Source organism: Hipposideros armiger, unplaced genomic scaffold, assembly GCF_001890085.2.
Source record: "Hipposideros armiger isolate ML-2016 unplaced genomic scaffold, ASM189008v1 scaffold_475, whole genome shotgun sequence".
In the NCBI taxonomy this organism is placed as follows: Eukaryota; Metazoa; Chordata; class Mammalia; order Chiroptera; family Hipposideridae; genus Hipposideros; species Hipposideros armiger.
The window spans coordinates 1,204,644-1,220,865 of record NW_017731825.1 but is presented as its reverse complement, the minus strand read 5'-3'; the positions used below and the strand labels follow the sequence as shown (position 1 = coordinate 1,220,865).

Here is a 16,222-nt window from a genome sequence, read left to right as displayed (position 1 = left end):
CGGCAGCCCCAGTATGCCTGTAACTAGCCATTGACACGAGTTTGTCACCACACTCATACTGTTCTGTTGGAACAGCACAGATAAATCAGGAATATCAGTAACTGTAGAAATCCAGTTGGATACAATTAGCAGCAGCAGCTGTTTGTTGGGAAAAGCTGGTTCTAGAAGGCAGGGAGGAGCTGGGGCCTCCTGGGGGTTTGGCTGCCCAAGGAAAAGCCCTCAAGTGGAGTCACTGATAGAACCCCCGCTCCCGACTCTTAAGAACACCCATCCATCCCCTAAGCCACAGTTGCCTGGGGTTGGGTGGTGATCCCTGGGCCCCGCCCCCTGTGGGTGCAGCCCTCTGACCTCCTTTCTCCTCCCCAGCATCTGCTACTACAGCCGTCTCTTCTGGGAGTGGGGGGATGGCATCCGCGTGCATGACTCGCAGAAGCCCCAGGACCCGGACACGCTGTCGAAGGAGGATGTCCTCTCCTTCATCCAGACACACAGCGCCTGAGGGCCTGGGGCCGCCACTCCTGCTGAATGCCTGGGGCCCACATTCCTCGTTCCTTCCCCTCTCGGAATGGGAGGGACAGGGGGCACAGTCACTGCAGCCTGGCCATGAGAGGGGGTGGTCTCCTCTCCACCTCCCCTGAAGAGCTTAGTTGGGGGCCTTCAGAGGACACTCACGTTCCTTCTGGGACACCTTTTAGACTTCCCTCCTTGGAGACCTGCCCGGGAACTGTCTCCCCCGCCAGGACTCAGCCTGAAGGATGCTGCTCCTACGGCGGGTGTGAGGTCAGGGCCCAGGGCATGTAGGGCCGGTGGAGGACATGTCCGAGAGCAGCAGGGCCTTAGCCCTGCCCTTCTCCTGTATCGTGTAGACTCACTTTTCTGAGTTCCGTGCACTGCCCTGAGGGTGGCCACGCTCCTGTGTTCCCCAACTTTTTACTAGGCCAACCCGAGTGGTTGAAGGCCCCCTGTTGTGAGCTGGCCAGGACCAGCTGCTGTACAAATCAAGGCTTTGTTTCTTTGAACTTGTTCTGTTTTGATGCCAAGTTGGAGAAGATTTTGTCTCCTTCCCTGACCCTGTCCTGGCCTTCTCCGGAGCTCTTCTCAGCCTGGACCTCTGACAGTCCCGCAGGCCGGGAAGGGAGGTATGTGGGCCCCAGGTCCCTGACACCGCACCAGGATGCAAGTGGCACTGTCTTTGGTAGTGGATGGGACTGCCTCCTGGGCCCCGTCCCCTTTTGACTGAACCTTGGGCAGCTCTAGACGGGGAGGAAGTACCCTTGATGACCTGCCTTTTTCTATGTCCAGCAGCAGTGGCCCCACTGCAACAAAGGGGACCTCTGGGGTTGGGTTTGACCTAGTCCTCTGGCAATCATGGCACCCTTGTTTGCCACAGCCACCTTGCCACCCTTCCCCCACCCCGTTTTTCTTCCCCAGTAGGTGGTACAGTCAGTCACTTTTGTCATTTTGTGGTCACTCCATTTCTCCTATGTTGGTGGAAGCGGAAGGGGAAGAGGGGAAGCTGGGCAGTAGCTTTGGGTGGGGGAGGACACCTGTGGTTCTTCTTAATGGGAAATACCTCTCAGAGATGCTTCTACAGGCTCCCTAGGGCCCCATCCCAGTGCTAGACTGGTTTCCATGGCGATAGGGCACAGCAGCTTCCTGTGAGGTTGGAATTGACTCCACCTGGGGGGGTATCTCCAGTCAGCACCCAGTCCTCCCCCGCCTCCCCCTGTTGGCAGCAGCACCACTGAAATGCTGTATTTCCACCCAATTCTGGGTATATCAGTGTGTCTTGCAGAATCTTGGATCATTAAAGATAAACATATTTTTAATGCCTGTGTGGCTCTGTCCTGGGGTTGCTACTGGTTGTCCTCTGTGCTTTGCAGTCTGGGACTGGTTCAGATAAAACAGCTTGGGCTGAAGGTGAAAGGGAGGAACCTGTACTCAGAAGAGGGGAGAAGGAGAAGAGGGTTTGTTTAATCAGAGCCTTGTCCAAGCTCAGAACTCCCAGGGCTGGGGGCTCAAGGAAGTCAGGAAATGAGGCAGCTCATGTTAAAGCCCCAACTGGAGAATGAATGACCCTACAGCCCAGCAGGTAGGGAGGCACTCACCCCCTTACATAAATCACACAGCTCACTCGTGGTGTACTGTGACAATCCAGGATCAGTCTGAGACTAAAATAACAGAGGTGTCAGACCAATGAGTGTCACTGGCCAGGGGAAGAGAGAGGGAGAGATGGTTTCGCTGACCCCCAGCCAGCCTCCCCTCCTTTGTGTGCCTACACTGGGGGCTGTGCATGGGGTTGGGGGACATGCGGGTGCTGATGGCACCTCCCTGTCTGTTCCAGGCTGGCTTCTCCACCAGTTCCATCACTCTGGTGCTGGTTTCCTCCCACAGCTTGCTGCACTTGGCTTGGCTGCTTCACTCTGGCCCCGAGGGGCCTGCCTTGATGTTCCACAGCCTGAGCTCCCGGGGCAACTCCTTTCCTTGTTTTTACTTAATTTAAACCCAGGGTGATCTGGGTTCCCAAGCCCTTCCTCCTGGTTGCCCTCCTCTGCCTTGCTCTAGCCTCCCACCCGACCCTCCTGGGCCCCGTGCTGGGAGTAGGGGTGGGGGATGTGCTCAGGGGCAGCAGGTGATGTCTGTATTTGCGGCTCCTGCTCTCCTGTCCGGCTGGCCCCACCTCTCCTGCTGCTCCCTGCAGACCCGGCCTGATTTACTGGCCACTGTCACCATAAGTCTGTCTGGTCATTACCATGGCTCTTGCTGCCCACTCACTGCCAGCCTCACCAGCCTTGCCTGCCTCTTGAAGATGGATTAAGTCCTTGCTCCCGTGGGACTGCCATACGACCACTTCAAGTCCCCAAGTTGCCCTTCACTGCCTAGGCTGCATTTTTTCTACCACTGACGGGAGGGCAAGACAGTGCATGTGGTGGTGGGGGGTGGACACGTGGCACAAGGGCTGTATCTCCAGTGATGCCCAAGCCCTGGAAATGGCTCCCAGCTTAGTTCTGACCTAGTGCTTCCCGCTGCCTCACCCCCACTTGAGCTGGGGGCGCCCCTTCACAGCCCCTCTTCTCCCTTTGAGTTCTAAGCCAAGAGCTTCCCCTTGAACATTCCTTGATTCCTGAGTGCCGCCCCCAGCTGCAGTCAGACCACCATGACATTTACTCAGCAGCCGCAGTGGCCTGGGTGTTCTTTATTGCCTGCCCCTTGGGTTGAGGGAGGAGCCAGCACAAAGTCCTGGACACCCAGGCCCCACAGTGGGATCGGGAAGCAGCTGAAGCCCTGCTCCAGTCTGGGTCGGGAGACATGGCCCGGTACCGTGGTCCTCGGAGGCCTGAAGGGCCTGCTTGGCTGTGAGCAGGTCGCTGAGGGGGAGCCTGCGCTGACTGAAGAAAGCTCAGGCTCACATGGTCCACCAGGTGTAGATAAGGCTCAGGAGGATGAAGATGGCGACCGAGAGCACCATGTGCTTCCGGTTCTCTTGCCGAAGCAACTTGAGCTCCTTCTCTAGGAGGAAACAGGGCATTGGACAGGTGGTTTGGGCCCATCTGCTACTCATCTGCCCCTGCCTCTTTCACAAATGGGGACACACACTGCTGAGGGCAGAGGGGTTCCTTCCCAGCCACTTCCTTAGCCACAAAAATGACTGTCCTTGATCTGCCCAGATCCTCACAGCCTTTTGGCAACAGATCCCAGCCCAAAAAAGTCCTAACATTGAATGCTCCATGACCATTTCTTTTCAAACGCAGTTGGGTTGAGGATGGAATGTGTGGTTATTCAAAAGGCCACACGTGAAAGCCACGCTAGGTGGTGGCATGGCAGTACCAGGTGAGTCCTCGGCTTGCCACTGGGTAGGCTCCGTGGTGTCATCCACCCAGGGTGTCTCATCTGGCCAACTACAAACTCGGCTCCTGGGGCCTCCTTGGCTGGACAGTGGAGTAGGCACAGGGCGGGACCACCCCACCAGTGCTTCCTGTCCTGCCCTCTGCCAGATGCCCAGCTAAGCAGGAACTCGGGATGCTGAGAGGCCGTTTGTGCTCACGAGGTAGTTGGGCTCACCTCTAGAGGAAGCCAGCCCTGACTGTTCTACAGCCACACTATCCATTCATCCTCTCATGCGACACTCAGGGGTACTCAGGGCTAAAGTGAGTGGTGATGCTGCGACTGCAAATTGCTAGGCTTGAGGGGGAACTGATGTCCCACTCTTACCTGTGTGAGGGAGCAGGGAGATACCTGCACACCAGCTCTGGGCAGGCCAGACTGAGCCCAGGGCCCAGGCAGGCAGTGTACCCACATGCACTGTGCTTACAGCGTTTTTTCACAATGGTCCCTCTAGAAGGTTCCCTGCCATGTGGACAGTTCTGGGGCTGGTTCTTGGCTAGGTTTGGCCCCTCGGGGAGAATAGAACAGACAAGTCTGAGGAGCCTCCACAGACCATCTTTCTCCCAGGCCAGCGGGGGCAGGGTGGGGGTGGGGTGGGCCAGCAGCTGCCCTCCAGCTCTGTGCCCTGCCTGCCTCTCTACATGGCTCTACCCCCAGCGCCCAGAAGGTGGCAGCATTGCTCCACCCCCAGTAGCCCTTCATGGGCCCAACTGAGAGGTTCATCCTCTTCACCTTGGCCCCCACGGCCCCAACTCCCACCACAGGGTTTTCCTGGGAGGAGGGAGAAGGGAGAACAGACCTCCCAAGTCTGGGTGGATGTGAGAATCTGGACCTACCTACTGCCATACCCCTTCATCCCACAGAGAAAACAGATCCACAGCCCTCTCCATCTCCCTTGGAACAAAGGAATGAAACTGCTATTCTTCCAGGCTGCTGGGCCCACAGTGGCTTCCTGCAACCTCCTGGCAGCTGACTCCCTCCTGAAGAAACCCCTTGGTCCCTCTCACCTTGTGGGCTCCCTGAGCTGTCTAACCCTCCTGATCCTGGGACTAGAGGGTGGGGCTGCTAGCAGAAGGGAACTTTCTTACCATAGTTGGAGGCTTTGTTCATCAGGCTGTTTTTCTCCTTCTCCAGAGACCTCCTGTGAAGGGGAAAGGAGTTTTATGGCTTAAGCCCTTTTCTTCCGTCTCACCCGAGGGGCAGCTGGCTCACCACGGCAGTTTGGACAAGGGGGACAAGGGCCCAGGTCTCTGATGGAGGGTAGAGGGCGGGGAATGGAAGCCAGGGCCCAGGACGGATGGGAGGGGCTAATGGGGGTGGTAGGGGAGGGGGCGGGAGCATTACCTGGCCTCTGGACTCAGCTCTGCCCCATAGAGCCTGGAGTTCACAGCTTCCAGGTCCCTCCGACATTGTGATAACTTCTCCTCCAGCCCATCGATCTGAAACATACCGCACACACACCAGCAGATAAAGATGGGCAACAGATCCTTTCAACTTTCAAAATAGTTGGGATTCAGGGGTGGGGAGGAGGTAGCCTCTAGGAGTCTTCCTGGACAGCCCCCGTCCAACCCCCAACATCTCTGTTTTGCTGTCCTCTACCTCCCATGTGATGCAGCACGAGCTGCACTGGAAATGGCTGGGGCTGTTGCTCAGGGTCTCACAGCTGCCGTGACCCACTGGGCCAAAGCATGGGCTGGGGACAGATAGGAGCAGCCCCTTGGTCACGGTCTCCCCAGTAGGGCCCCACAGCAGGAGCAGCCAGAGCTCTGAACGCAGCAGGCGCCTGCCACACAGGCTTATCCTAGAATGAATGAAATGCGATGCTTCGGGGAGGCCCTGCCTTTTCAAAGCACCTCACACACGAGAGATGGGTGATTAGATAACTAGGGTTCAAGAAGCAGACGTATTTTCCCCACTGACACACTTCATCTTAACGTAGTCTTAAGTTGTTAGATTATACATTTTTTCATGAGAATAAAAACAAAGGACAGAGTGTAAAAAATGCAGCTGAAAAACACTTCTATTTCTGACTGGGTTCTTTTGCAAAAACACTGCCCATCACCAAGGTAGTTATAACTTACACGGCAAAACAGCTAAGCTTCTGAGAGGTTGGTTGCCAAAGGTATATCGGTTTTCCCATTTGCTTCTAGTTTCAGAGATGTGTTCTTAGGGAAATAATTTGAGTTGTGGGAAAATGTTTTCTGAAATCCTGAGCTGGATCATCCAAGCCTGAGTCCTGGTCTCATGACTTGGCCTTGGAAGTTCATCTGGGCCCATCTGCCGCTCTAACCGGCCACCTCTCTGGGCCCGGGCCGGCTCTTCTTGCACCAGTGCCCTGCTGGCAGTAGCCTAGATTGTGGTGGGTGGGAAGGTGCAGAGGGCCCTGCGTCCCTCCAGCAGCTGACTGAATAGTACCTTGGGTCCCCATAATGCTCCATTTTCCATCTGACTTCACTCATTACACCACCTCTCTGGGAGGGACAGCCATCTGACCTCTATTTTACAAATGGGAGAGCGGGCTCCCAAACCAGAATGACTTCTCTGAGGAGTCAGTATGAAACACCCCTCTCCTTACTGGTCTCAGCCGGTTCTCTGCTCCAATACCTTCTGGACTGGCCCCCGCAGAGACGTAGTCAATGACTGATCACAAGTCCAAGTCCCAGAGTCCCAGGCAGGTGTTCTGGGGCCAGTGTCAGAGTTGCACCCGAGGTCTCTGGGACTTCTGCCCTCTGCCTGGCCATCACCCATCCCGGCCACTCCCCCTCATCCCAGTGCCCGGCACAGAAGATACACCATCTATGCCCTTCCCTGCAGTCCAGCCTGCTGCCAACTCCAGCTCTGGAAGCAGGGCCCTCTGGGAGGGAGCAACTGCAGAGCCTTGAGTTAATTGCTTAGTTAATTGTGTCATTTCTCTGCTAATGGGCACCAAAGGGAGGGCTGTCCTGGGAAACAGCCCCTGCCAGGAGATGGGGCCTGTGCCTGGGGAGGCCAAAGGCCACCCTAGAACAGGCGCTGTAGGGAAATGAGCTCTGGGGAGCCAGGCTCAGGGAACGGCAATAGCCTGATGTGATGGTTAGTGGAGCCAAGGGGAGCTGGCACTTCCGGCCACCATGAGGCCTCCCTTCACAGCAGCTCCCCCAACACACACAGCCCAGTCCCTGAGGACCCCGAGACTTGCTGTTTTCATTCTATGGTGTAAAAACTACAATCAGGACACCAAATAACATGTAGGTCCCAAACAAGGCTTCAGTCTTGAAGCTCTACCTCCTCCACGAGGCCTTGTGTGCTGCCCTTGGCTGCAGGGGTACTGCCTCCTCCCCCCTGGCAAATTAATGAGGCTGAGCACTATGTTATCCCAGCTGTCTGTGTCTAAACCTCATCTTCCGAAACTGCGAGCCCCTAAGGCAGATGCTGTAAACCTGCAGCCCAGGGGTCAAGTCTAAACTGGCCCATTCCACTCGAGTATGTGACTGCATGGCCCCTGAGGGTGCCTGGCTTTGTAGCTCCTGTCCTGGAAGGCATGGTGGCCAAAGGTCTCCTCCTTGTGGCCATAGGGCCTGGCCTGCTGCAGCCTTTGTGACTGTGGAGTAGGGCTGGGCATGGCTGGGGCTGCAGGGCTGGGATGGGTTTAGGCCTTATGTAGCAATGGTCTCTGAAACCCTCTGCTTGTGCCCATAGAAGGTGGAAGAAGTTAGAAGCAGCAGTTATACATGCACATAGGTATGTGCTCTGTGGATTACCTAATGCAAGTACTAGTCCTAAGTGACATTTCTCCCTGCCATCCTTGGGCTAGACCCAGGTTTGCATGTCATTCTGGGAAGGAAAAAGGTTGGGGATGTCCAGCCCTAAACACCTCTGGAAGGCTACCAGGTACCCAAACAAGCAATGACTGGCCCGGAGCAAGGCCAGGACTCAGGCTAAGCAACATCTTTAAATTGAGGTTGGCGCACTGAGTGGCCAGGCCAATCTGCCGTTGTGCTCTGGGCTGGGCCTGTGGAGCTGGCAGTTAGAGGCCTTTCTCTGAACAAGCCCAATTTATCTGCAGTTCCAGAGAATATCCCCACTTTCATTTACCACTTTTTAATGAGGCTTAAACAGACGAACACAAATCAAGGTTTTAAGGACTCAAGTTCTAACCTCCCTCTATGAATATTTATGTCCTGCTGACAGCTCTCTCCGACTCCCTTCTAAATAGCAAGTTCCCCTTTATAACCCAGCTGCTTGATATGGGCCAAGTGAGGGGAGGCTGAGACTGGCAGGAGGCTCTTTAGAAGGCCACAAGCCCATCCTCAGAAGGTGACCCCGCTGGCAGTCACACACCGGCAGCATTTGCAGAAGAAGCTGGCTCTCCAGCAGCTAGAACAATGGGTACAAAGATTCTGGGGGACTTCCCGGTTACAGAGAAGCCAGGGAGGGTCAGGATGCATCTTTTAGGTGTGACTGGGGTCAGGGGTGCCGGCTACAGAGCAGAGCTGGCAAGATGGGCCCAGAAATAGGGGAGAAGACCCAGAAAGTGGGCCTTAAAGGAAGCCCCTGGTTGGATGTTCAGTCAACTCTCAACGGCATGCACATGGGTTATGCACTTTCACATTTCCCAGTGCAAATCTAGGGTCCTCGGTTAGCTCTGCCACCAGGCTGAAGGCAACAGAGGACAAGACAGCCAGGACCAGGAGAGAAGACACGGGGGTTAGGACCAGAATGAGGAGACAAATGTCAAGAAGATTCTAGAAGCATCTTCCTGGGCAAGCAGTTGGAAGCCCAAGTGCCTAAAAGCCTGAAATTGTGGCTCCTGAAAAGTGTGGTCGTGAGGGGCGCGGGCAGTCATCAGGTGCTTCAGCTTGAGGCTCACTTGCCGTACTCCTTAATCCTGTGCCTCAGTTTACTCGTGTGTAAAACAAAGATGATAATGTTCCATGTTTCAAAGAGTTGTTGTGAGGATATGAGGCGATACCTGTAAGGTGCCTGAGCACATAGGAGTTCAGTGTTTGCTATCATTATCATCAGAGAATGTTTTTCGCTGGCTCTTTGGGGAATAAAAACAGTTAATCTGTGGCAAGAGTAAGAGAAGGAGCTAGAAGTGGGGGTGTGTGATGCAGAGACATCTCCACTGGTCACTGGCGGGTAGCAGTGGGAAGGGATGGGGAGCCCCTCTGACTCAGAAATGGCCATCTTGTGAGTCAGAGGAGGGGTTCAGCATGGGTGGGGGCCTGCAGAGCAGTAACACCCCTACAGGCCAGCCCATCTAGCTGGCTCAGGGCGTGGCATGCTGGGTACCTCAGGACTGGCCTAGGGATGAAGCTGTGGGGCGGGGCTCTGGAGCCAGCGCCAAGGTGTAGAGGCTGGGGCTGGAGGAACCCAGGGATGACAGGCCTAGCGCAGGGTCTAAGGGGCAGAACAGGCACAGGTGTGGTCTGGGCATCAGTGGGCATCTGAGGAGACACTGAATGGCAGGTGGCGTCCAGGTTAACCCACACCGTGGCTTTAGGGGCCTGGCATCCCATACACTGGAAGCTGGAGTGCAAGGTACCAGGACTAAGGCAGAAAGAGGCCCCACCAAAGAAATGTGACCAACTCCAGTGGGGAGAGGTTTCACCCAGGTCTCCTGCCTGACATGCTGGATACAGGCCAACTGGCAGGAGGAGCGGGCCCAAGACTGATCCCGGTGCTGGGATTTCCCTGCAGTTGTAGGTGGGTAGCAATGCTGGCTGAGACTGTCACTGGCTATAGCCAAAGGGGGGACTGAGACAGGGCACTCATTCAGACACAGTGTGGGGGGCAGACAGCAGATGTCCCCAATGTACAATTACATTAGGAAGCAAGTGTCCATGCATTGTTTATATTCAGAAGACCAAGTGTCCATTTTCCTACAGGGAAAGTCTAAGTCATTGAGGTGACAGTTAGCAGGCACAGCGTGGCTGCAACGGAGCCCGAGAAGGTAAAAGGCAGTGGCGTGAGCTCCCTACAAGTTAGCAAACTGTGCCTTGCGGCACCTCACACAGAGCTGAGGGCCTGGTAGGGGCTGTGTGAACCTGGGTGCAAGCAGCTCAGGGAACTGAGCCGTAGGTGGTAAGCTGCAGGGTGTGCTGGTGGGGAAGACTGTAATTTGACCCTCAGACCAGCAGTAGCTGAAGCCTGCCCAGGGGTCTGCTCGTCTGAGCCTGGGCAGGGAAGATGCCATGAGGGAAGAGGGGAGGAGGGGAAAAGTGGGAGGGAGCTGAAGGTCCCAGGGGGGCCTGGGGACAGGATCCAGGAGGGCTGTACTGTAGCACTGTAGCAGGAAAGGCCCACACGATTCCACCAGTCAGGGTGAGAACCGCTGCCTTCCTTATCCAAGCTCGGCCTGGGGCATTGGAGCCTGGCGGGCGGCTCTGAGTGGGCAGAGGATCAGGCTCCGTTGAGAAGAATAAGACCACGGATTCTCCACAGAGGTGGGGATGTTTCCTGAAGAACAATGCCAAGATCTGAGGTCAGCCCAACAGTCAAGCGGTCAAGGTCAGCATGGGCCCTGACTCCAGCCAAGTGGGGCCATCGCTTCTTCATCGGCAGTCATTAGGGGCAGGCCCTCCCTCAGATGCAGCTCTGAGTGCTGTGTGCTCCGTCGGCAACTCAGTAACCCCGAGCCAGCTGAGCAAAACCCCCTCTGCCACCTGACTTGGGGAGTAACGCCTTATTCTCAGAGCTTTAGGGAAGTCTCCCTGGGGTCCTATATGCCATAAAACCACGGTGTTAAGAGAAACTGTAAAATTTGTCTGAAATCCCCATGAGGCATCTGTTCAGGAGTATGGAGCCTCCTGGAATCAAAGCCCCGAATGAGACCTCTTTGGGGGCAAGGAACATGAGTGCCAGCTCACGCACAAACTGCCCAGAACACTGGTCAGGTCAGGCCCCACGGGGGCCAGCTCCAGGTCTGGCTGCTGCCAGGGCCTCACGTGCAGCTTTTATTCTGCCGACAAGAACGAGCCACAGGCTGTCTGTCGCTCCTCTATTGAAGGAGGCTGAATGGTGCTCCCATGAGCATCTTGACAGCCTGGGAGGCGGCTCTCTGCCCACTCCCTAAGGAGCTACTGTCTAGAGCCAGACCTTCCTCTGGGAAAGGGCAGAAGGCACCCTCAGGGCTTGGCAGTGGGCCACTCTGCTTGCTAGTTTAGGAAGTCGTTTCCGGTCTTGCCAGCCTTGCTCTTAGGAGCTTCTGGCTGGTGAGTGACAGAAGTGGCTGGGAAAGAGTTAACCTCGGGACTCAGGTGCAGGATATGCCCTGTGGGGGAATCCTGCACCTGCCTGACCAGGTCTTTGTCGGGCACCAGAGACCTAATAAAAAACACAGGGTACCTGAGCCCAACGCAAATCACAGAGCTTCGCGTGTCTGGATGGCCCAGCATGAGTCCAAGCAGCTTCATGGAAGCCAAAAGTTCATGTAGAACTAACCACAACCGCACTGGCAACCATTTCTGTAGATGGCACTGCGTGTCAGGCACTGCTGGGCTTCACCGAGATTCCCTCGCAGAATGCTGTGAATAACCTTGTGAGAAGTGGTATTAGGATCCACATTTTACAGATGAGGAAACTCAGGCCGTGGAGATGAAGTTCTTTGTCCAGGGCCACACGGCCAGTCCAGAGGGGGGCCAGGCAGTCCAAGTCTGTGCTGTTAGCCACCAGCCCACAGGGTGAAAGCGGAGAGCCACCAGCCCTGAGCCACTCTTAGCTCCTGGATGCCACCTCCACTCCTTATCCGCTGGGCCAGGCAGTCTGTGGGCAGCTTCGTGTAAGCCACCCAAGGTCTGCAACAACTCTACGAGGAAGGGACTGCCCCTGTTTTACAGAGGAACAAACTCCCGGCATGGAGATTTGAAGCAAACTGCCCAAAGTCGTGTAATTGGGAAGTGGCAGAAGTGGGGTCTGAATCTGGGTTTTTCTACTTCAGAGCTTATGCCCTTCCTACCACTTCAAGCTCTTTCTTTAAAATCCCTCATGAAAACCTTCACGACAAAGAAGGGTTCTGCGGAGCAGTCATTCCACACCCCGGTGGAAGTCCATCTAAGCTTGTTGATCTGGCTTCACAGATTCTGTCCTGAGTAATCTTGTACGAGGGCTTTGCTTGGTCTCTGTCCACAAAATAGATACTCTCTATGAGGGAAGGACCTGACTGAAATGTTTGCTTGGAGACTGAGACAGGAGCCGAGCACCTGTCCTGCATTGAAGGCAATTACCAGCCCACTCCCAGCTTCACAAACATCCCAGTCGCCCTCCCCCACATCGCCTAACCTTGCCAAAGCACCTTCCAAAATTCACACAAAACAGACCCAGTTTCCAGAAGGAAAAAAGTGGGCTAGTGGGCCCCATAAGCCCTTCGTTCCCCAATGGGTAGCAAAGCCTTTCTTTTCACTTGCTAATTCACAGCCTGAGAGTGGTGTCAGCTGTTTCATCTCCAGTCCCAGCAGCCTGAGAACTGGATTTCTGGAAATCCACTCATTTTCACATGTCAGGGAGGCCTCGGGATGTTTATTATAATGGGTTAAGGAGCCAGACCGCCTGCCCAGATGGTCTCTGGCAAGAGCGCTGGGGCTTTCCATCTGGGGCCTTCAGGCCACATGGCCAAGTCACATGGGGGTCACGGGCCTCAATTTTTCAGATGACCACCCCAAAGGGCTGATTACTCTGAAAATGCTTACGGGGTGTTTTTCTGTGGAGGAGGCTCCTAGGGCTCTGTGGGGACAGAAGAACCTTCGCCCGGGGCTCCCCAGATCACCAGGCCCTGTGAAAAGTTCCTCTCCCAAGCTGAGCAGATGAAGACAGTAAATCTTCCCTGATTTTACCCAATGAATAATTTTTCAGGGAAAGCAGAGAGCCCAGGGGCTTGTCGTTTTTCTGGAGAGTCACCCCCTGCCCCAGGTCAGGAGCGAGAGGGGCCCTGCCGAAGCCCATGCCAGCTCAGAGACACCCTGAGACCTGCAGGCGTGCTGAGCAGCTCTGCAAGGACAGCCACGGCAGTCCTGGCCCGAAGCCTCCGTCTGTCCCTAGCCAGAAACGCTGTTTGAGGTTTGTTTTCTCTTCTTTCCCTCAATATATATTTTTTGATAAATTAGCAAAACCTTCTTCATTGCTGAAAGGCTCAAAGCATTTTTCAAGAACTGGCATCCACCCCGTGCCTTATGAATTCATTAATTAAGATGCTGGCAAACAGCCACTCCACACAAGCTGACATCCAGCCGTGTTAGGTAATGAGGTTTTAGTCTCCTGACCCCCAGCAAGTGGAGCAGAGCCAGACACAGGCTGCCGAGAGAAGCCACCTGCCCAATGGCGACCTGTCGCTTGCGCCTGGCAGCAGGTGAGGCTCATTTAATGGTCAGCGGCCCTTGAACAGTCTCCGCATGTTGGGGGCCTTTCTCCCAGCCCCTGGCTGGGCGTCTCCCCATCAAGGCACCATCCAGCCACCTGTTCCTCTCTGGCCTCCTAACCTCTGACCTGCGAACCACTCAACTGGGCCCAGATGTCAGAGGTGGGGGTTCAAGTGCCTCCTCCAGCCACTCAGGCCAATTCAGTAAATATTTATTAACAGTCCACTAAGCGGCTTCCAGCCCTTGTCTCAGGAAATGGTAGGCTCCCCTCAGCTTGGTGCACAGCCTGCTCCGGAAAGGAAACCATCTTCATTACACTTAGAGCTTTTGCCGCTCCCTCCTCTCAGGGAGCTTACAGCAGGGCTGACATTATGCAAATGATTACCAGTGTCAAGGCTCCTTCTCTCTTGGTGCTCATCCTCTCTAGGTCTTTTTCTCCTCTCAACCTACCCCCTCTCTTTAATCTTCACTGATCCTGGCCTCTTTTTTTGGTAAGGATTCCAGTGGGTTTTAAATGACCCCCATTAGCCTGTATTCCCTATAGCATATACTATTAGTAGGCTAACACAATGATTCCCAACCCTTCCTCCTTTGCCTAGAAGTTAGAAAAGCTCAAAGATGCTTTCCCAGCCGCATTGCAGGTGGGGGTGGTCATGACCCAAAAGTCATCTGGGAGGGCTTATGCCTTGCTTAGAAAAGGGACAAAGAGTGTTGGAGTTTCTTTCTCCTTCTTCCTCACTTAAAGTTGGATGTGATGACTGGAAGTACGGCAGCTATCTTGTGACTAAGAGGAAGCTCCTAAAAGAATGCAGAAATACCAGCCCTGCCATAGCTGAGCTTTTGAACTCATGCCAGTAGCCACCAACCTCCAAATTTCTTGTTATGGGGGAAAAAAGTATACTCCTATTTGCTTAGGTCACTGAGGTCAGTCTACTGTAATCCGTAGCCAAAAGCTTTCCAAACTGATAAGATTTTTGTACTAGGAAACAGATCTAATTAAGTACCCTCTTTGAGATGTCAGCTAAGACACTGCACATCTGTTAATTTAAGACAACTGGTGGTTGAAACATCTAAAGATACCAAGTTGAACAGTCCAGCTTCGAAAGAAAAGCACAATGACCAAGTAACAGCTCATTACTATCAGAGACTAAAAAACATAACTAGGTTTCACATCAGCCAAAATCCTATCACTTCAGACTGAAATGCAACCTTTCCCTCTGCCAGAATCCTCCTATCCGTTTAAACTGAAATAAAACCTCTCCCTCATCCCACACATTAAAATCAGCTCTGGTAAGAGCTGGTGATTTCTCATCTGAGTTATAATTCTCTCTTGCTATTCAGAATTTACTCTCAGAAGCTAAAACTCATAGCCAGTTTTTTCCCAACTCTGAGATCTCACAAGGTAGCAAATGACTCGAGTAAAAAGGCCTTAAGAGGAACCAGGAGTGGGGAAGGCTGCGAGGTGCCTTGGTTGTCCTGGGAGGTGACTGCCCGGTACAGCTGGCCTAAGCCAGCCCTTGGGATAAGTGCCGCCTGCTCAGTAATTGCTTCGTTACAAGTGGAGACCGTTTGCAGGTGCTGAGATCACTCACTTGTGGGGGTTTTATTGTACTCGTCAGATTAACAAACATTTTTGATTAAATCACCACTTCATTGGCTCTAAGCACACTTTTAATGAGGACAAAATCTACTGCTACTGAGCATCAGTGCACATTCAATACTCAGATGCCAAGCTTTTTTTAAGGTGCAGTTACAGACCTCAAATCTTAGCATAACCAAGCAAAAAAGTAACCTGAGAAATCGATCAAGATGACAAATGCAAACATCTATATTGGTATTGATAGTTTAAAAACAAAATATGGCAAATGTGACCAGGGGTTAGGACATAGGACAGCATATGCCCCACCAAATTCAAAACTCTTTTAAAATCCCTGTCAGGCAAACAAAAGACATCTATGATCTGTATTTGGACCACAGTCAATGCGTCTGTAGTCCCTGGTGAAATTAAAGTCCTTCATGTTACAAATGAGGAAACTAAAGTCCAAACAATGGGGTTGACTTAGTCATGACAGAAAGATGCAAAAGAACTACAAAGGCTGCTAATAAGAAAGAGCACTGTGTGTTGCTTATTCACCATGCCAGGCACATGCTAGACACTCATATATATATATATATATTGTCTCATTTAATCCTCAAAACCACATTGTGAGGTAAATTGCAATCCACTAAAACACACTAGCTCCTTTTTCCACAGCAGTTGAGTTGTAGTTGGGCACGTGGTCTCCTAACTGATTGAATGCATTTCCCAGCCACCCCTTGCACTTAGGTGAGGCCTCCCACCTTAGCCAATGGAAAGTGGGCACTTTGGGCCCAGGACTCTTAAGACAGTGCTCCCTCCACTCTCTCTTTTTCCTTGCCAGTGGACACATTAACGGGTTGTAGCCTAGTTTCAGTCATGAGGTGACAACAAGGTCCCCTAGGAAGGCAGAGCCACAGATGGAAAAATATGGCAGAAGCACTACTATCCTGGGTACTCTAGACCAGGGCTTGGCAAACTATGGCCTGTGGGCCAAATACAGTCCACCACCTGTTTTGTAAATAAAGTTTTATTGGAACACAGCCACACCCATTAATTTACATACTGTCTATGGCTGCTTTTGTGCTAAGACAGCCTATCTAGGTATAGTTGAGTCTTGTTATTTGTGGTAGTTATGTCCTATACAGTTGCCACCAACAATGAATTAGCAAATACTGAATCAGGTTAGGTTCCTGTGAGCCTCTGGTCACAACATTACTATCAAGTGATCACACAAAACCTTGTTTTGTGTGTATTTCTGTTCTAAAGAGACTTAATTTAATATATAGTCTTTTTTTTTTTTTTTATTTTTTTTTTTTTTCTGGACTGTCGTCTGGACTGTCGAACCTCTGTTGCTCAGAGCTCGCACTCTTGAGCGAGCTCTTAACCAACTGAGCCACTCGGCCGGCCCTTTAATAGTCTTGAT

The 16,222-nt window shown here is 53.2% G+C and overlaps 2 protein-coding genes across 2 annotated transcripts in view; one reads left to right on the top strand and one right to left on the bottom strand.

The window, feature by feature from the left end:
* Positions 1-1,829, top strand: part of CMTR1 (cap methyltransferase 1) — a 49,886-nt gene extending 48,057 nt beyond the window's left edge. Inside the window, exon 27 of the mRNA XM_019666566.1 lies at positions 367-1,829. Within this exon, the coding sequence (XP_019522111.1) occupies positions 367-499 (133 nt within the window). The 3' untranslated portion in view covers positions 500-1,829. The remainder of the gene's footprint in view (positions 1-366) is intronic.
* A 1,334-nt stretch (positions 1,830-3,163) lies between these two features.
* The window catches only part of CCDC167 (coiled-coil domain containing 167), a 20,662-nt gene continuing 7,603 nt past the window's right edge, over positions 3,164-16,222 (bottom strand). The window contains exons 2-4 of the mRNA XM_019666565.1: positions 5,230-5,324; positions 4,974-5,026; positions 3,164-3,510 (exon numbers count right to left, since the gene is read on the bottom strand). Of these exons, the coding sequence (XP_019522110.1) occupies positions 3,407-3,510; positions 4,974-5,026; positions 5,230-5,324 (252 nt within the window). The 3' untranslated portion in view covers positions 3,164-3,406. The remainder of the gene's footprint in view (positions 3,511-4,973; positions 5,027-5,229; positions 5,325-16,222) is intronic.